The sequence below is a fragment of the Vanessa atalanta genome, chromosome 30, assembly GCF_905147765.1.
Source record: "Vanessa atalanta chromosome 30, ilVanAtal1.2, whole genome shotgun sequence".
In the NCBI taxonomy this organism is placed as follows: Eukaryota; Metazoa; Arthropoda; class Insecta; order Lepidoptera; family Nymphalidae; genus Vanessa; species Vanessa atalanta.
This window is the reverse complement of record NC_061900.1, coordinates 3,848,484-3,869,791: the sequence shown is the minus strand read 5'-3', so window position 1 is coordinate 3,869,791 and position 21,308 is coordinate 3,848,484. Positions and strand designations below refer to the sequence as shown.

General features: G+C 36.2%; 1 protein-coding gene across 1 annotated transcript; it reads right to left on the bottom strand.

The window, feature by feature from the left end:
• Positions 1–274: 274 nt before the first annotated feature.
• Positions 275–17,616, bottom strand: LOC125075421 (prion-like-(Q/N-rich) domain-bearing protein 25). The gene is made up of 14 exons (XM_047687160.1): positions 17,601–17,616; positions 16,449–16,601; positions 15,406–15,504; positions 14,976–15,176; positions 13,627–13,716; positions 12,559–12,786; positions 10,128–10,247; positions 8,955–9,122; positions 7,981–8,127; positions 7,132–7,248; positions 5,453–5,581; positions 2,636–2,776; positions 1,513–1,641; positions 275–415 (listed from the first exon to the last, which is right to left on the bottom strand). The coding sequence occupies exons 1-14, from the start codon at positions 17,614–17,616 to the stop codon at positions 342–344; spliced, it is 1,812 nt and encodes a 603-aa protein (XP_047543116.1). The 3' UTR covers positions 275–341.
• Positions 17,617–21,308: the final 3,692 nt, after the last annotated feature.

Sequence of the window (21,308 nt, the reverse complement as noted above, 5' to 3'; positions counted from 1 at the left end):
GAAATTGGAATTGGAGGGAAAACTGTTCGTATTTTAACAAACTTTACAACGTTCAATTTGTTTGTTTGGTTATCCACCAACCCTCATTGGCGCAGCGTGGAGGAATATATTCCTAACCTTCTCCTCAAAGGGAGATCTTTAACCCACTACTGGGAAATGTACAGGCTGTATGTACATCTTGCTAGAACATTACAACTCAGAAGGAGAGGAGGTCATAGCCCAAGGGTACAAGGGTTACACGGTTAGTAAAAAGGTTTTAATAAAAAAAACTATATGTTTCATAGTTTATTATAATATAAGATTAAAAAATAACTGTACATAAATAATTTAAGCATTAAATTTTATCTAATTAACATCGATATGGCCGACAGAATCAGAACTGCGCAGGCGCTGACAGCACTCGCTTTTGAGGGCACTGAAAATAAAAACAATCATTGTCAATCAAGAGGAAAACTCAATAGAGAGTTTGTTTGTGGTTTACTGATTCGCGTATAACGTTCCTCAACCACCAGGCAAAGGCCTAGGGCGCCAAATTAAGGGTACAGAAGTCTTTAGTTCTCAAAATCACCAACAAAAATCAAAATCAAATCAATTTTATTCAAGTAAACTTCACAACGAAGCGTTTTTGAATTGTCGTTATTAAAACACTACCACCGTTTCGGAAAGCAGCCTCCAGCGAGAAGAAACGGCAAGAAACTCGCATAGTTGCTCTTTTCAAATAAACAGATTTACAATGCTGTTTTTTTACAATAATAATTAGTGTCCTGTCATGGAACCCGAGCCTAAATCCAGGCGTTTTTTTTCTAAAATGTACTCTTTTAATGAATAATAAGACTTATTTATTAATTAAGTCTTAATAAACCTTATAAATTTCTTAAATAGTAAATTGGTTACATTTCCCGGTATCTTATTATATATGCTAAAAACGAAACAGTTAAGTACGTCGTTATACAAAGAGATATTACTTTGTTTCTTGGTTGCTTAACTTCTCTTCTCCTAAATCATCTGATATCGTCCATGACGATAAAATTAACTTTATAATTGTCATTCTAATTAAATATTTTGTGTTTTAACTTAGTTAAAACCTGTTCCTAGAGGGGTCAAGTCCCTTCCAAGCGACATTCCTTTACCACTTCTAAGTTTTGCTCAAATTTTCAAAAATCGTTGAACCTTTTTTCGCTTGAAAAACCCATTGATGAGTTTCCCATTGAAATGGGAGTCACCAGCACCAACTGTCACAGTATTGCTTGAAGTTAAATTAATAGTTAGTATAGTTAGTTTTAGTGCCGAGATGGACCAGTGGTTAGAACGCGTGCATCTTAACCGATGATTTCGGGTTCAAACCCAGGCATGCACCACTGAATTTTCATGTTCCTAATTTATGTTTATAGTTCATCTCGTGCTCGATGAAGGAAAACATCGCGCGGAAACCTGCATGTGTCTAATTGGAGCAGCAGTGGGAAAATTTACAGGCTGCTAATGCTATTTAGTTTTTGATAAAGGCGTACTCACAGCACGTGCCCAGTTCCGGTGAATATGGATATTTGAAGTCACACTCGCAAAAACTGTTCCGACAGACGACCTTATCGTTCGAACCTTCTAAATAGCACTGACTGCTTCGTTCACAACGTTCAAATAGACCTGGAAATAAATATAGCGTTAAATAAAATAAAAAAAAAACAAATACGTTTCCGTTTTGGGACGCCCGAAAGAAGTGATGACTTAAACCGTTCGAAAAACGGTTAGCGCTGTGTTAGAGCGAGAGAGGATGAGCCTGCCGCTGTGTGCGTGAGGGAAACGGAAGCCGGACAGACTGGCGTAACGCGTTACGTAACGAAGCGGTTTACTCTCCCATAAGACGTTATCATTTTAACAATTAGACTGGAAGTGTTTAATTGCCGGCCATGAATAATTCCTATTAATTAAAATTAAGTTTTTTTAAATGATTTCGGTAGGCGGACGAGCAAATGGGCCACCTGATGGTAAGTGGTCACCACCGCCGATAGACAATGGCGTTGTAAGAAATATTAACCATTCCTTACATCACCAATGCGTCATCAACCTTGGGAACTAAGATGTTATGTCCCTTGTGCCTGTAGTTACACTGGCTCACTCACCTTTTAAGCCGGAATACAACAATACTGAGTACTGCTGTTTGGCGGTAGAATATCTGATGAGTGTTACCTACCCAGACGGGCTTGCACAAAGCCCTACCAAGTAGGTTAAGTATTTTTGGAACTGTTTTATTTTTGTTTATAATGTTATGTTACTTCCATTTCAATCCACAACTAATCCGCGTCGAAGAAGCGTGATGGATTAAGCTCTCAATCCCAGAAGTAGAAATTAACTTCCTATTATTATAAAAAGATTATATCCAGTGGCGTAGCTAGGTGGGTAAGGGCCCCGGTGCATAGAAAAAGAATCGTGCCCTTGCCCCCTCTTCAACGTAATTGGCCTTCAAAATTATAGATAGGAATAAGAATAGGATACAGGATACAGATTAGTAAGTTAAATCATCTTCATCTCTATTCAAAGCTCTCTTCATAGCTTAGGTTAGAGGGCCCCCAGAGCTCAGGGGCCCTGGTGCTCTGCACCACCTGGCCCTACGATAGCTACGCCACTGATTGTATCTCACCAGTAATAGGCCAGCATCCACCATCTCTGTGATGGTAGTTCTCTATACAGGTGCATTTGTTATCCGCACAGATACTGCCCACCCCGAGCGCAGCTGCACACTGCGCGGTCACGGAACAGCTTGAATTGAATCCAGGTACTCCTGTAATACAAAAATTTATAATATATAATTGTAATCCCGAATTTAAAATCTACTAAACCAATATTCATAAAACTTATACGAGATGACACAGCGCGTTTCGGAGAAGGCTTTAGTATATATATCCTTCTATCCTACTATATAAATCTGTAATCTGTCTGTACACTAAATTTTTTTTGTCGAATTTCGTCATAGATATTCGTTTTACGAGACATCAGTTTTACAATTATTGAAATTTTTGTCCGTCTGTCTGTATGTTCCGCAAGAACGGTTGAACTGATCTCTAGAAAAATTGGTATATAATAAAAACACGTAATTGTGTATGATTGATGAATGATTCTGTATTAATCTTCTTTACATAGTATAAAACAAAGTCGCTTTCTCTGTCCCTATGTCCCTTTGTATGCTTAAATCTTCAAAACTACGCAACGGATTTCGATGCGTTTTTTTTAATAGATAGAGTGTTCCGAGAGGAAGGTTTTTGTATATAATACATAGACAATATAGTTAAGTAACACTGATAATTTTAAAAGTTTCTAATGTGATGTCGTAAATTTATACATTTTTTGCGCTTACATTGTAAACGCTGCCTGAACCCTACGAGATAGATCAAAATAATGTACTTCAGTATTGTACACCTTAAAACGGTTTACAAAAAAGTCCACGATGGTATATGTCTATCTCTTAGGGATTACCCACATTGCACCCGTGCGAAGCCGGAGCGGGTCGCTAGTTATCATATATAAACAATATTTGTTTTTAATGTCCAGCGAAGCGAGCGGCTAACATCTAGTTTTATAATAAGCAAATTAAATTTAATAACAGCAGGATCGAATTGGAGGTCAAAGTCGTCGAATTTGGTGAACAGTTTCATTTATATCGGTAAAATTGTCAATAATTTATTAACGCTTTGTATCAGTGTCTTTTAAAACAGTTATTCGGGTTTAAGAACTTTATTTAAAAGAATTTAAATTCACTTAAGAAACAATAATACAATTATAAAAATTTTGTTGGGTAGTTCGACAATTCGTACGGTACACTCGATGCATTGAAACAAAGAACTTTTGCAACTGGAAGTGTTAACATACCGAAATTTAGAAGTTTGATATAATGTTAAAAAATATTTGATATGTATTGTATTGTACAGTAATTTATTAACATAGGTTCTGTAAATATCTATATTAGTTTAAGGTCCCTAAATATAATTTTGGATATATATTTTTATTTATTAAATAATTTAACTTAGAATGTTATGATTACTAGTAATGTAGGATTTAAGTAATTTTTTGAAATTAGCCATCGTTTTTGCGTCTTTTATATTTTTGGGTAAAGAGTTATACAATTTAGCACCTTCATACATAATGCACTTTTTACCGTATTTAGTACGCGGCTTAAATAAGCTAATGTCATTTGCTGATCGTAATGTCATTTTTTGCTCTTTGTGTTTTTTAGTAAATTTTATTTGAGTGTGTATTTCGTTATTTAATATTTTTCGTATTAGTACGCAATTAAAATATATATATGATTGGTGGATGCTATTGTTGTTATTAGTAATGTTATTATGATTTGATTATATCCATATATCTAAACATATAATCCATTAAAATTATTAACTTGGCGGCCCCTTTTTTTGGAGGCCACCGGGCAGTTGCGCCGGTTCCCTTAAATCTGGCCTTGAATAATAGTTACAGTGCAAATTATGACCGCGTGGAATGGTCTCAAGAATGATAGCATAACTCTGATTTTATTTATACATATAGTGTCGGACTAGAAATAATTAAAACAAACGAACCAACTTTATTATCTCGGTGTGCGTGACAGTAACGCTTGACAAACGTCAAACTACTTTACTAGTGTGCGTGTACTGTACAAGTGTTGGCCTCTATTTTTTAGACGATAAAAACGTCGGTTACGGTCTCATTTTGAAGAGCTCCAGCCGTAGATGTGCAGAAAATTGAAGAGGATTCTTGATTACAATTTAATAAAGAATGAATTTTAGAGAGCGGAAAAAGTTACTGACCGGTTAGGGAGCACTACGGCTGTATAAGAAACAAATAAATTAAAAAAAGTAAAAAAAAAAAAAAAAATTGTTATCGACAAATTCCAATTCGAACTGAACTAATTAATTCGATATTTTATTAATAAGGTTTCATCATTTTGTCGCCAAATGTAGAGCGACTTGCAGTTAACGATGAAATTAAATCAAAACGAAAGCTCTCATAGGTTTCGAAATTCCTAGAAAATCTTTTGAATAATCGCGGGAGACCTACTAGTATAAATAATGGAAGATAGCGTTCCTCCCTTGAATCGCAATTCCGATCCTCTGGCCAGAAATGAATCCTCATATCGAGCGGAGGCAATAACGCGATGAGTTACATACATTACATCATTACATTAACAGCCTGTAATTTCCCAATGCTGGGCTAAGGCCTCCTTTCCCTTTGAGGAGAAGGTTTGGACATTCCACCGCGCTGCTCCAATGTGGGTTGGCGGAATACACATGTGGCAGAATTTCGTTGAAATTAGACACATGCAGGTTTCACGATGTTTTCCTTTTCACCGCCGAGCACGAGATGAATTATAAAAACAAATTATATCATATATATATATATATATATCATAAGCCCACATTCGTCCACTGCTGGACATTGAGTTACACGTATTAAATATAAATCTCACCAGGCCAGCAAACGTCGTTGTGTTCGACGAAGTTTTCATTGCATTGACAAGTGTTGCCAGACGTCGTGTTGACGCAGATTGTGTTCTCGATCAGACAGTCTGAGTCCAGGGTGCAGGAACCGCCGATGACTGAAAAATGAATTATCTGATGACGATAACTTTAACGTGAATCCGTTTGAGTTCTTAAGAGCCTTAATTAAATCTATTTGTCATTAATATTCTTTGTTTTTTTTTTTGTTTCTTACAGTTTAAAATACTATTTAAAAAAAAACCATATTTAATCGTCATCCTCCTGCCCTTATCCCAATTTACTTGGGGTCGGCACAGCATGTCTTCTTCCATACTTCCCTATCTGACGTCATCTCACAAGTAACATTCTTTCCAGCCATATATATATATATATATATATATATCTTTCACATAATCCATTCATCTTTTCATTGGTCCCCTTCCTCCATATCCATCTACGTTCATGCTCAAGATCTTCCTCACAATATGTTACTCATTCCTCCGCATAACATGCCCATACCGTGATAGCCGCCTTCTACATAACTTCTCGGCTATCGGTCCCACTTTCAAACTTCCTCTCATGTACTTACTCCTCACTCTATCCATTCGCGTAACACCACACATTCCTCTCAACATTCTCATCTCCGCCACATGCAGTTATTAACCTCAATTAAAACCTCATTTAATATACTTTAATTATCTCATTAGATTTAATCCATGTTTTAATGTAACAGCGGAAACTTTGTTGGCTTATGTGAGACATTTTTGGTATGAAATGTTTGTGTACTATACTGTATGTTTCCAATAAATAAAATAAATAATCCAACCAATAACAGTTATACCAACCAGACTCAAGGGTCTATTCAACTGTGTGCAAATATTTGCACAAACGTGAACTAGCATAAGTACGTTTTCCAACTTTATTCCTTGACTCTAATAATCCCAACAACATCATTAACAGCCTGTAAATTTCCCACTGCTGGGCTAAGGTCTCCCTTTGAGGAGAAGGTTTTTAGCATATTCCACCACGCTGCTTCAATGCGGATGGATACACAAGTGGCAGAATTTCGTTTATATTAGACACATGCAAGTTTCCTCACGATGTTTTCCTGCACCGAGCACGAGATGAATTATAAACACAAATTAAGCGCATGAAAATTAAGTGATGCTTGCCTAGGTTTGAACGCGCAATCATCGGTTACGATGCCCGCGTTCTAACCACTGGGCCATCTCGGCTCGTAATCCCATGGAACTACAAATCTGACGATCGTAAAGAGCTCAGGATCTGGAGTTAATACCTTTACGTACTTTCTAAGGTATGGTAGTATCATAGCTGACTAATTCTTAACTCTGGGCTGATATTGAGACGTTTTTTTATGATATTGGTACGCGGACGAGCAAATGGGCCTGCCGGTCAGTGGTCACCATCGCCCATAGACAATGGCGCTGTAAGAAATATTAACCATTCCTTACATCACCAACGACCTTGGCATCTAAGATGTTACGTCCCTTGTGCCTGTAGTTATACTGGCTCACCCACCCTTCAAACCTGAACACAACTATATTAAGTTTTGCTATGTGGTGGTAGAATGTTTGATTATATCGTAGACTTAATGGATGGTACCACACCAGACTTGCATTAAGCTCAATCAAAATATATGAAAACTTACTCGGAGCACAAAAATCGTCAACCGCCTGATATCCTTCAGCACAGGCACAGACGCCGTTGCAGATTGTGTTGTTTGTCGCTGTGCATTCTAGTGTACTCTGACAGGGATCTCCGAGTTCTGTGAAATGTACACAAACATTTGTATTTTTTTTATATCACTACATAGTATAAAATAAAGTCGCTTCCTGCTGTCTGTCTGTCCCCTATGTATGTCTTCAAAGCTACGCAACGGATTTTGATGCGTTTTTTTTTTTAAATATATAGAATGATTCAAACATAAGGTTTATATGTATAATACGTGCACAATATAGTAGAGAAACACTGATAATTTTAGAGGTTTCTAATTTGATGTCGTAAATAAACACATTTTTTGCGCTTACATTGCAAACGCTGGCTGAACCCTACGAGATAGATCAAAATAATGTACTACAGTATTGTACACCTTAAAAAGGTCTACAAAAAAGTCCGCCATGGTATATGTCTATCTCATGGGGATAACGCACAACTACGGATAACTATTTTTTATCCTTTACTTTTAAAAGAAATAACGGCTAATTTACGAAGCGATTTTAAGCTATACAGCATTAATCGTTATCTAATTAACTAATTTAAGACAGATTCTTAATGCATAGTGTAAACTGAAACTGTTCAATACGACACAGGAACACCTTGTTACCGAAAAAATAGCCGATATCAAATTTTTTCCTCAAATTTAGACGTGACCATTGGGCAGTGTCCAAAAAAATCCAAACCCGTTCATAACCTCCTTCGTACTTAGTAGCCGTTTTTGAAAAACATGACAACTTGTCAAAAAATAATAAAGGCACCATATCAACAAGAGTTCAATCACCTAGACCACTTGAGAGACATAATCCGTCCACTTCGTTTAAGTCTTCAGGGCAAGCGCAGAATCCAGCGCCTTCGTCGTTAACGACACATCTTATTTCCAGCGCTCCGGCCAAACAATCGCTGTCAACTTCGCACGCCTCGCCGATACCTACAAACAAATACATTTATCAGAGGTTTGAACGCGTGCATCCTAACCTATGAAGATAAGATTACATAGATGATAAAAAAGCGTGGAGTTAACGCTTGTTGACTTCCAGGCATGAGACATAACATACATATATAATTGTATTTAACTAACACGACTGTATTTTTGGATGTTGAAAAAGAGTAATTACTGAGTTTCTTGCCGGTTCTTCGGAATCTACATTCCGAACCAGTGGTAGCGTTACTTAATATAGTTTGTTAAATGACGATTCAAAAGTGCTTCTAAAAGCCTACTTGAATAAAGTACATTTTGATTTGATGATATTATGTTCAATTTCTGACATATATCACTGAATTTCCATGTGTTTAAATTTGTGTTTACAATACATGTTTAAAGTAAAGGTAAATAAATGAATTCATACAGAATCGCACAGACAGGTTAAGGAACTTGTAGAGGACAAACATACAAACATGTAAATAAATATTGGACAACATCACATACATTACTCTGATCCCAATGTAAGTAGCTAAAGCAATTGTGTTATGGAAGATCAGAAGTAACGACGGTACAAACACCCAGACCCAGGACAACATAGAAAACTAAACTTTTTCTACATCGACTCGGCCGGGAATCGAACCTTGGACCGAAGTGGCGTACCCATGAAAACTGGTGTACACACTACTCGACCACGGAGGTCGTCAATGACATGCCCTCTATACTACCCAAGCGCATTTTTGGTTGTGAACCTGGGATCACGGCCCACCTTTATAATAAAGCTGCTAGACCAACGAAACTGTTAATAATGTTGCCATTTATAAAATTTTACTTACCGGCAAATAATCTGCAAATCTGTCTGTTCTCGTCCCACACAGAGGTTTCAGGGATACATTCGCAATTCCGTATCCCCCAGGGATCTTTTGGGGGGCCGCAGCGAGCGGTCGTTCCGAAGGTATGGCAGTGAACGTCACTGACACAGGAATCTTGTATACGTCTGGTGACTGCAAAAAATGATTACTAACTTTAACAAACTTGAGAAAATTACATTGTGACGTTTGCTCAACTGTGCAAAAATGGTTTTGGATGGATTTGGATGACATTTGGAATAGATATAGCTTATACGCTGACTTTAAACATTTACCTAAAACCTCCCAGACAGGAATCTAAGTATTTATAAAAGGGTGATGTTAACTGCCCGACTGGACCTTGTACGGACAAGACAAAAGTTTAGTTTATGATATTATAAAGTGTAAACCTAACAAAATATGTCCAAAATGAATCTCCGTAACGATCACGATCACTTTCTATTTATCTCTCGACTTTACATTTTTCTCTCTTACCATTTCTCTTGTTTTCCTTCAACGCTCAAAACCGAATGAATCAAATTACCGTATCCTCCTTTCCGCACACGTTTTGTCGCCATTCACAAAATATAATTACCGGCAGTCAATAATTGTTAATAAAAATATAAAAAATAAATTGAAAAATAATAATTTAAAACATTAAATAAAAGTCGGCTTACAATAGATACCAGTTGCTGCCAGCTGCTTCAATCGCGGTAGAGGTAGGTTGCAGTGTTAGTTACATTAAGGCATACAAATTCCAGAGCAAAATCTTTCACAGCTTCAGACTTTTAGGCGTGATTAAATAACAAAGCTGAGAGCCGAGATGGCCCAGTAGTTAGAACGCGTGCATCTTAACCGATGATTGCGGGTGCAAACCCAGGCAACGACTGAATTTTCATGTGCTTAATTTGTGTTTATAATTCATCTCGTGATTGGCGGTGAAGGAAAACATCGTGAGGAAACCTGCATGTGTCTAATTTCAACGAAATTCTGCCACATTTGTATTCCGCCAACCCGCATTGGAGCAGCGTGGTGGAATATACTCAAACCTTCTCCTCAAAGTGAGAGAAGGCCATAACCCCGCAGTGGGACATTTACGGGCTGCTAATGCTGGTGGTTGTATGATTTGATTGCTAGTAAGTCTTCTTCAATTATAAGTACCTCTAATACAGTCTCGCATGTTATAGTCGTAAAAGAAATTGGGGCGGCAAGAACAGACTCCATCTATAACCTCTGCCAGCAGACCGACGCATTGCTCGCCGGTGGACGGCGATCCGAGATCTGGAAGACGAAATTATCTTAATAAAAAAAAAAAAATAAACACCGTCAAATCTAATAATTAAACAAAAACTTTAAGTATATGCGGAATACAATGATCGTTTATAAAATAAATACGTTATTATCGGACCGAAGTTAAGAGTGATATGCAGACTGCTAAAACAAAGTCGCTCCAGCGCTGTCTGTCCATATATATGCTTAGATCTTTAAAACTACGCAACGCATTTTGATGCGGTTATTTTTAATAGATAGATTTCTTCAAGAGGAAGGTTTGTATGTAAAATACATGCATAATATAGTAGAGAAACGCTGACAATTTTAGAGGTTCATCACTTCAGTGATGTCGTAAAATTGTATACATACATTTCATCGTACGATTCAGAAGATTCGTGCATTTACCATTTCACAATTTAAAATGTTAATGAAAATTATTCGTTTTTTTTTTTATATTAAAACAGGCAGGCTGACGCAAATCCGTCACCTGATGTTAAGTGGTAATCCATGAAATTAGCGCTGTTTGAAATCATTCCTTGCATGTCCAACCTTTGAAACTAAGTTACTGGCTCACTCAGCCTTCAAACCGGAACACAACACAGAGAATTGCTTTTCAGTAGGATATATGATGGTATCTACCCAAACGGGTTTGCTTTGTACCCAACCAGCGATAAAACTTGGTATTTGGCTAAATTAAGTCTACACAGCATATATTGTTACCAAATACCAAATTTATCGATTAAGGTCATGACGAAGTTTTTGGATATGAAAACTTATTTCTGTTAATTCATAGATAAAGGTCACGTCAGTATCTAAATAAACCTTGACCCTTAACTTTTTTCGTTCTAAGAATCATGAATACCTAAAAAGGTCAGGTCGACATTTAATCAATCTTGTGATATATTTGGACGATGTTTAATATAATTAAATCGGAATATAAATAAACTGTACAGAATATCAAACGATAAAGAAATAGTACTTATCATTATAAATATTTGAAACGGGATATTCAAACACGTGAACAAGACATTCGTAGATAGCGTCGAAATATCGAGCTCCACCAATAAAAATAAAAAAAAAACATGGTAAATATCCCGTTTCAAACTTCCATGTCTTCTTCTTTCATACTCCTCTGTCGGACGTCATCACACAAGTAACATTCTTTCTAACCATATCGTCTTTCACACAATCCATCCATCGTTTCTTTGGTCGTCCCCTACCTCTATATCCATCCACATCCATGCTCAAGACCTTCCTCCCAACATGGTCCTCATTCCTCCTCATTCTTTTTAAACTAGTAGCAGTTTTAAATTTAATACAATTTTGTAAAATTACAATTCAAGAGTTCATGCAAAAACCTTCTTGAATTCATGATATATTTCTAAGATGTAAGCCGTAGGCCGGGCAAATAGGCATAATGACGATAATTAGTTACCACAAATTGGTGCTGTAAGTATATTAACCATGCCTTACATCGCCAATGCGACACCAAACTTCAGAACTAAGTTGTACATAACATCGTACTTAAAATACCTTGAATTGAAATAACTGGCATGAACTCTATTGAACACATGTAGGGTCATGTATTTAAGATTCGTATATTTATTTATATCTTTTTCTGATAAAGGTAGGCGGTAGAGCAAATTAGTCACCTGATGTTAAGTGGTAACCCCCGTAATAAACAATGGTAGGGTACTATAGTGTTACCGACTTTAGGTACTTAGATTTAAATACGTTGCGGAAATATACGATACTTTAATAAATCACAAACTATATCCTTAAAATATTTTAGTATTTTAATTGATTCTTTCAGTTTAGATTTAAATATTTAATTTGTTTAACAATACGGTTTTTATTTTGACTAGAAATTAAGCTTATAATTACAGTCGGACAACCGGCCATTCGTTTGACTGGACACAAACGAGAAAGAAGTGTTAATTGTTATCTAATAAATATTAAGTGTTTTTTTTTTACTATAATTAAAATCCTAACGTTGATAATTCAAGTGTTATAGTGTAAAGTTAAATGTTGTGAAGTTTGAGTAATTAAAATAATGAAGGCGTAACAATAGGTTATAATAATGATGCCTTAAATCACCAATACGCCCCCAATTCAGTACTAAAACGTCTCTTGTGCCTTAAAATTGTCTAACTCAACGTTCAATCCGGAATTGACAATATCTCCCAAGTAGTATAAAGTATACCGCAAGTTTTAAACACTTAAGTCACGAGTCACGTTCTACAGACTAACACTGCTAGCTTTTGGTCAAATTCGAAAATATTCATATGAACGAAAAAGTATTATATATTGAAAATCTTACCCGCATAGCATATTTGGCCATTAGTGCTTTCGTAGTAACCAGACGGACAAACACAGACGCCGAACGCGGAGCATTCAAACGGGCTCGGACATGGAACGCTCGAGTTGCATATAGTTCGTTCAGCCGCCATTTTGTTGTTATTTGCCGCCATTTTGTTGTTATTTACCGCCATTTTGATTGACGTATGAATTTTGTCTGGAAACTCTGTGTCGGTATTCATTTGAGTAGCTGAAAGTATTAATAATTAAATATAATCATTACATAATCAATAAATAATCATGTTCAACTCCTGTATTATGCTTATGAGGGACATAATCTATATTTATAAAATAACATATCCTGACTGACTGATCCATCACAAACATTTCTTGTCAACCTAAAGAATTCGTATAAAACAATCGCTTCCGTTCTCTGTACGCTTGGATCTTTTAAACTACGCGACGCATTTTGATGCGGTTTTCGTCAATAAACGGAGCGATTCGAGAGGAAGGTTTATATGTATATTACATGCATATTATATTAGAGAAAAGACGAGAAATTCAACTTTCCTAGCCGGTACAAAACAAGAATATTATTTTTGTTTTTGTTCTTCAATCTAAAAATTACCATAGCACATAAGCACATCAGGGTAAGTACCACACACTCATCAGATATTCTACCGCCAATCAGCAGTATTATTGTGTTCCGGTTTGAAGGGCGAGTGAGTCAGTGTAACAGGCACAAGGGACATAACATTTTAATTGTCAACGTTCGCGGCGAACATTGTCTGTGGGCGATGCTGACAACTTATCATCAAGAGGCCCATATGCTCTTCCGCCATATTTATTGTAATTTTTTAATTATATCAATTAAAAAAAACAATAAATATGATGTTTGAAAGTAGAATAAGTGATGGATTTGGTGTTGGAGTGGACGTGATCCGAAATGACGCGATCGCTTGACATTTCTGACAGTGACACGTCGTCTACACTCCCGTGGGTTGTCAATCCCGGGTTTTATGACCCCAAAACTTCAGTAGCCAGGTATAACACTATATGTATGAAATATATAAATGTATCAAATACTTACGAGTACTTTCAACGCAAGTAAACGTCTCTTGATTACAAGCTCCGTTCGGAAACTGACAGTCTTGGTCCAAGACACATCCACCGCCAGGAGCTGAAATCACAAAAAAATAAAAGTCCGAACTAATTGGGACTAGTTCGGATGATCGAATGGCGGTTTTGAGACAAGATCAAAACAGTCTATTAAAATTGGACATACATTTTAAATATAAAACGTCTAATATCAAATGCTATTTTTATAAAATTTTTTTTAATGAAATCATCAATTCTTATTAAGCGTTCGGATACACTAAGTCAGCGTTCGGATACTTGAAGTTTCGGATTATCAAGGTTCATCTATATATAGCATCCTATAATATTTAATGAGCAATTCATCCATACTAGTATTATAAATGAGAAAGTAACTCTGTCCGGCTGTTGCTCTTTCACTGAACCGATTATGATAAAATTTGTTTTAAAGCTCTAACTCCAAGGACATAGACTACTTTTTGTAGCCCTAAAACGCGAGCGAAGATGCAGGCAACAACTAATATGTAGATAAATTTAAATTGACTCGGCTTTGGCTAAAATTTCCCAATTATAAGGTTTTGCTTTTAAGTTTGTCTTTGATGATTTTTTTTTCGCAAAGCAATGGCGCAAGTTCACGCGTTCATCCTGTTGTTATAAAAAAATTCAAGATGATATTAAAATTATTACTAAGATGCTATGACAATCGTAATAGACAACATCACACCTTATAAGTAATATTTGTTTATAAAATCCATTTTATATTATTTAGAAGAGGTTAAGGAACCAAGTAAAAGTTGTTTTTTTAATTCTAGTACATATTTGCTGAAAAATATCAAATTAAAGATTCCATATTTAAATAGCGCGCGACTTTGACAATATAGCGCTGCAATGGGGTCGGTGACGTCACTTGCCTGTATTGTAATCTGTTGCACATCTGATCCACATACAGACAGGCAAACGAGGTTGACAAGCAAGTGACGTCATCATAAACCCAGGAGCGTTTTGTGTCACGTGACAAACGTTTAAAAAAATGCTTTTTTTGTTTATGGGTTTTTGAATAAATTAATCATTATTTTCAACTTTCGTTGATAAATAACCATTTTTGAACTCATAATATATACTCATTAAGATAATTGACACTTTATTTTCCACATTGTCAAATAGCCTATTGAGAATATCTAAATTTAGAAGTTACAGTAAAGATAAAAATAGAAAAAGAAAATTATCATAATAAATACTAATATTTTATCGTACACAATTATTTACGTGAAAAAACGATTTTAAATTATGCCGAAGGAGACGAACTTCGCACGCGCACATTTCGTTTATTTAAATATAACGTACCGAGAGTTACCCTCCTACATTCTCCTCTCTGCCTCTCAATGTAGCCCTCTGCACATTGACAGACACCATTGCAAGTTAAGCTGAATGGGTCACGGATGACACCCAAGCACTCCTCAGATCTGGTACACGAGTCTCCGAACTCGAGAGATTTCCAACATCTACCGTGGAAGTAATGATATCCTTCTTGACAGAAGCAAATTCCTGCAGTATTGATTGGTTAGTTTTTAATGTACAATATTTGCAGCATTCTGATTGGTCGAATTTAAGAGCTTAGTTATGATTGGTCTATTATTATGATTATGAATACATGAAAATAATTCTTAGTCAAAATACTTAATTTATTCAAACTACCAAATGATAGCGCGATTCAGAGTACATACAGCGCCATCTATTGACGAAAAGGTTAAACACAAATAACTAATGTTCTTACCTGCAGTGTTGTTACCGCCACTAGACAGACAGTGGTACCCACTAAACAGTCGAGCGCATTGGTGATCTTCTACGCAGGGTGACTCGAGGTATGGTGATACTAAAAAATATACTACATGTAATACCCAATATTTTTTATCATTATGAACGATTGTCTATTCCACGCGGTTTCATCAGTCAAGTTTTAAAATGTCACTCAAATCTTATAGCCTTTTCAACAAATGTTCTATATAACACGCAAAGTATCAAATCTGACCCGTGGATTAAAACTTTATCATATTAATTAAAATTGACAGACAGCTCCTTGGACAATGATGATGTCTCCCAACTGATTTTATGTAAATGTGTACGCTAACACACGACGACCTTCGTGGTCGAGTAGTGTGTACACCGGTTTTCATGATTCATGATTTCCGGCCGAGTCGATGTAGAAAAAGTTCATTAGTTTTCTATGTTGTCTTGGGTCTGGGTGTTTGTACCGTCGTTACTTCTGATCTTCCATAACACAAGTGCTTTAGCTACTTACATTGGGATCAGAGTAATGTATGTGATGTTGTCCAATATTTATATAACATTTATAACACAAGAAGCGTGCACTGTCATTTATTTAACACATTTTTAATCCTTGTGATATTCATTTTTTTATTGCATAGTTTGGCGGACGAGCATATGAGCCATCTGATGGTAAGTGATCACCGCCATAGACAATAGCGATGTAAAAAATTTTAACCATTCCTTACATCACCAATGCGTCACCAATTTTGGGAACTAAGATGTTATGTCCCTTGTGCCTGTAGTTACACTGTCTCGCTCATTCTTCAAACCGGAACACAACAATACTGAGTACTGTTGCTTGGCGGTAGAATATCTGATGAGTGGATGATACCTACCCAGACGGGCTTGCACAAAGCCCTACCACCAAGTGATTCATCCTCATAAGCTTGTCACTAAACTAACACAGAAACCTATTAACAAGAATGATACCTCATTAGATATTTTATGTATATGAGATTTCAGGATTCTAAATGGACCGTCAATACTTACTGTCAACACATTCCCTTCCCCCCCTAACCGCCTGCTGTCCAGGACGACACTCACAAGCGCCAGAGTTACATATACTACCAGACAGACTTGTGCAGTCTTGATCCAGCGAACAAGTCCACAGTGAATTAACACGAGTAGCGGTGCACAGCAAGGCTGAAAAATATAAAAATAATTACAGGTGCCGAGGAACACTCAGCTGGAAAGCTACTTTTGGTATCTATATATATATATTATGTATCAAATAACACACGCAATGAATTAATTTAGAACGGTAATATAATTTTTAAGACATTATTAAATTTACCGTTTCATAAATTCAAATCATTTGTAAAAAATACATCGGTAAAGAAGGCATATTATTCGATACAAGATTATATTGATGATAAAAAAGCGTGGAGTTAATGCTCGTTGCCTTCCGGGCAGGAGACATAACATACATTTATAATTGTATTCAACTAACATTACTGTGTTTTAAGATGTTGAAAAAGAGTACTGTGTTTCAGGTTCTTCTCGGTAGAATCTACATTCCGAACCGGTGGTAGCTTTACTTAAAATATTTTGTTAAACGACGATTCAAAAGTGCTCGTAAAAGCCTACTTGAATAAAGTACATTTTGATTTTTATTTCATAGATGAAATGACGAGAATTAAAATTGATATTTAAAGTCCCATTTAAATTGAAACAATCACAAAAAAAAATGTTTAAGAGTTGGTGCCGCTGCGGAAAAAGCTGAAGCAAAAAAAGACGATCCAAATATTCGAGTTTTATGTCAAATTATTTTTCTGTCCCATTTGCCCTCGAAACAATTGGTCCTTGGAGTAATGGTGCAAATTATTGCCTCCACTGTTGACAGGGGGGTTGGTTCGTTTTTCGCCCAGAGCATCGGAATTGCGATTCAACGGGGAAATGCTGCTAGCATTCTTGCCACCATTGCACGCGGTCAGGATTTATACAGTAACTATTTTTAATTCATATTTGTATATATCTAAGGACTTAATGTTAATAATTCTTATTTAAATAACAAAGAATAAGTTTAAATAAAAGAGAGAGACAGAGAGAAAGAGAGAGAGGGAAATGATCGCCTAGAGCCTCTCCTCCATAGTGCTTGTTCCTTGCGTGATGATTTTCCAATTAAATTTACTGCAAACATACATATTGCAGGAGCCATTTTGTTTTGGTTCCAATCGATTTTCGATCCGGTTAACGGACTACTTGAAAGAATGTTGACAGGAATGTTGACATTTGGGCATTGATGCTGTAATATATATCAACGATACTTACGCTGTCAATATTAAGAACGACGATGTTATGTCCCTTGTGCCTGTAGTTACACTGGCTCACTCATCCTTCGAACCGGAATACAACAATACCGAGTACTGCTGTTTGGCGGTAGAATATCTGATGAGTGGGTGTTACCCTGACGGGCTTGCACAAAGCCCTACCACCAAGTAAGTCATCCAAACCGGAACACGATATTACTTCACATCGGTAGAATATGTGATGGTAGTAACCACACACAGCGACACAGAAGCCCTACCCAAGACTTAATTTCTTAAACATATTAAAAATTTAACTAAAACTCACCAAATAAAACAAAATAATATTTGTCCTCCATTATAAGTCAATCACTACATATGAATCCTACAATAAAAAAAACTAAAGATTCCTTCTTACAGTATTTTGTTATCGAAGGGATTACCCGTTATCAACCAATTTGGTGCATAGACTTAAAATTCAGATATTTAGACATGGCAACACAAATAAAATTCGTGTATTGACTGATACGCACTCCGATTTGACCTTGTGGTTTCTCATTGTTCCCAAAAATATTACGTTTTCATAGAAAACTAGTTTAAGGGTCTGGCTGTCAAGTGTTATGTATGTCGCCTCCGGTCAAGCTTACAGACAGAACGAAAGGCAAGCCTACGGTTTAAGGTTGTGAGTTAGATAAAGATTTAAAACTTCCATGAAGAGTGTGAGGTATAACTCCTGTAGAGGATAGAACTATAGGCCACGACACATTTTGGTGTTCGTAACTGTTGTGTTTTTATTTCGATGGATAAATCAGTGTGCTTATGAGGATGAATCACTTGGTGGTAGGGCTTATTGCAAGCCCGTCTGGGTAGGTACCACCCATTCATCAGATATTCTACCGCCAAACAATAATACACAGTATTGTTGTGTTCCGGTTTGTAGGGTGAGTGAGCCAGTGTAACTACAGGCACGAGGGGCATAACATCTTAGTTCCCAAGGTTGGTGACGCATTGGTGATTTAAGGAATGGTTAATATTTCTTACAGCGCCATTGTCTATGGGCGGTATTGACCACTTACCATCAGGTCGATTTGCTCGTCCGCCTATCTATAACATAAAAATATCTATAACATAAAAAAGTGACTTCGGAAAGACATTATTTAATACGACGTGTCTATAACATTCGTAATTCTATATCCAGATATCTCAATTGCAGGTGTTTGAACATATGGATTGATAAAAAATGTTATCTACGTACAACAGATGGACGATACGTGATTCATGCGTAGCGAAATGTTATATCAAGTCGATTAGTGGATAGACTTTACATTAATTACTTTTTTTATTTCATTTCCTGTAAGAGGTGAAGATAACCTCTCAGCTAAGGTCCTACTCCTTATGGATGACGGAAAAAATCTTATTTAACCACTGAAAATTATAAAAATGGCATGAGAATTCGAATTATGGGGCCATTTTAGAAGCGGTTAAGGGGAGAGTAAGACATTACATAAACATTAACAGCCTATAAATTTCCCACTGCTGGGCTGAGGCCTTCTTTTGAGGAGAAGGTTTGGAGCATATTCATCCTATCATATCATATAGGTGGAATACACATGTGACAGAATTCCCTTGAAATTCGCCGAGCACGAGATGAATTATACACACAAAAAAACAAAATGAAAAATTCAGTGGTGGGAGCACCACTGGGCCATCTCGGCATAAGACAAGGGCTTATCATTTTGTAATTTCTATTTTTAATTGGAACAGAGTCCTCGTCGGTCGCTGCTGGTATGTTGGAATATTTGACGAATATCACCGTCATAATGACGTAAATAAATGTCAAAATCAATTTTATTCGTAAAACTTCAGGACATTTTTTGTCTCGTAAAGTAGTAATTTTTATTACAAACGAAATCGTTAAATTACAATTAAGCTAAAGGTTTAAACAGAGACGCCTAAATTACCGTAATTATATCGATTAGATTCATACCTTAAAATCATTTGAAAAACATACATTAATAAAAAAAACGAATACTATTCAATATAAGATTATATAGATGATAAAAATGCGTGGAGCTAATACTTGTTGACTTCCAGGTAGGATATAATTACATATATAATTACGTCGACGACATAAAAGTAAAATATATATGTAATTATATTATAAATCTGGAAGAAATCGACAGCTACACTGTTGAACTTCCAAAATGGCGACGATGATAAAATAAAAGAGATTAAATTGTAATAATTTTATTTATATAAAAAACATTCCGTTACATTTATTAAAAAAATACACGTTTTGTTGTTAAATTCATAAAAAAAAACATCCGATGACAATTCATGACAGATGACAGACAGTGACAGGTGTCGTGGAACTCCCGGTTGGAACGAAGTTGCTTTCGTTATAGGGGGGCAAACGAGCAGGACGCTCACCTGATGGGAAGTGATTACCACCTTTTAAGGTATGAGTACGCTCTTTTCTTGAAGGTTCTCAAGTAGTCGTATCGGTCCGGAAAAACCGCCAGCGAAAGCTGGTTCCACATAGTGGTTGTGCGAGACAGAAAATGCCTTAAAATTCATCTAGGACATCTAGACATCTAGGTGGTGGTTACGATATGTGAGAGAGAGAGATGAAACGATATTGATCCAATAGGTTTAACTTTCGCTTCATCTCTCTCACACAGATGAGTTACTGTAAAGTTAGAGAGACACAGGGCAAATATTTCATGAGTTACTCTACAACATCAAATTATGTATTAACTCTTAATGTTTGTGCTGCCACTACTCTGCTTGTCTTCGAAATTTAATTGAGTTTTTTATCTCAACCGTACCGATTAATCTCATTTTTGTCTTCTCCATCCTACGTGACGTTGGCGAAATAATTTGTGCCCTGTCGGTGCAACTAAAAGCCATTAAACTAAGAATTGAATTGAAGTTTCTTTCTCTATATTCACACCTTTAGAAAATAATTATATTACAATAACAATATTGTTACTAAAAATCATGCGTGAATTAAAACAATGACAAAAATTTTGACTAAAATATACTTATAAAATAACACGTCCAGACTGACTGATCCATCTTCGGCGAGCGTAAACCATTAAAGTTAGGGCCATGAAATTTGGTGAGTAGGATCGTTTTATTCAGTAGACACCCACTAAGGAAGGAATTTGGGATATTCTACCCCTAAAGGGGTGAAATAGGGCTTGAAAGTTCGTATGGAAAATCGTCATTTTTGAAGATAGAAACGTGAAACTTTATTTTTGGGTATTTATAAAATGAGTAGATACGAATTCAAGCGTTTCTAGATATTATACCTCTAAGGGGTGTAATTTACTCTAATGTTGTGTACAAAGAGGTCTTAAATTAACGTAACATTTTAAGTCAAGCCGGGGGCAACAGCTAGTTCTATATAAAATCTTATACAATAAGAATCGTATACAATAAGACAGAAAAAAAGCTTTGTATGTTTTCTTTAAGAAAAACTCGAAATTCACCGGAAATTACGGTCGTGTAATATCAAAATGTGATACGCGATATTGTCGAGAAGGATTATAAAATTTATTTGACACTAGCTGTGCCCGCGACTTCGTGCGCGTTGTTTGAA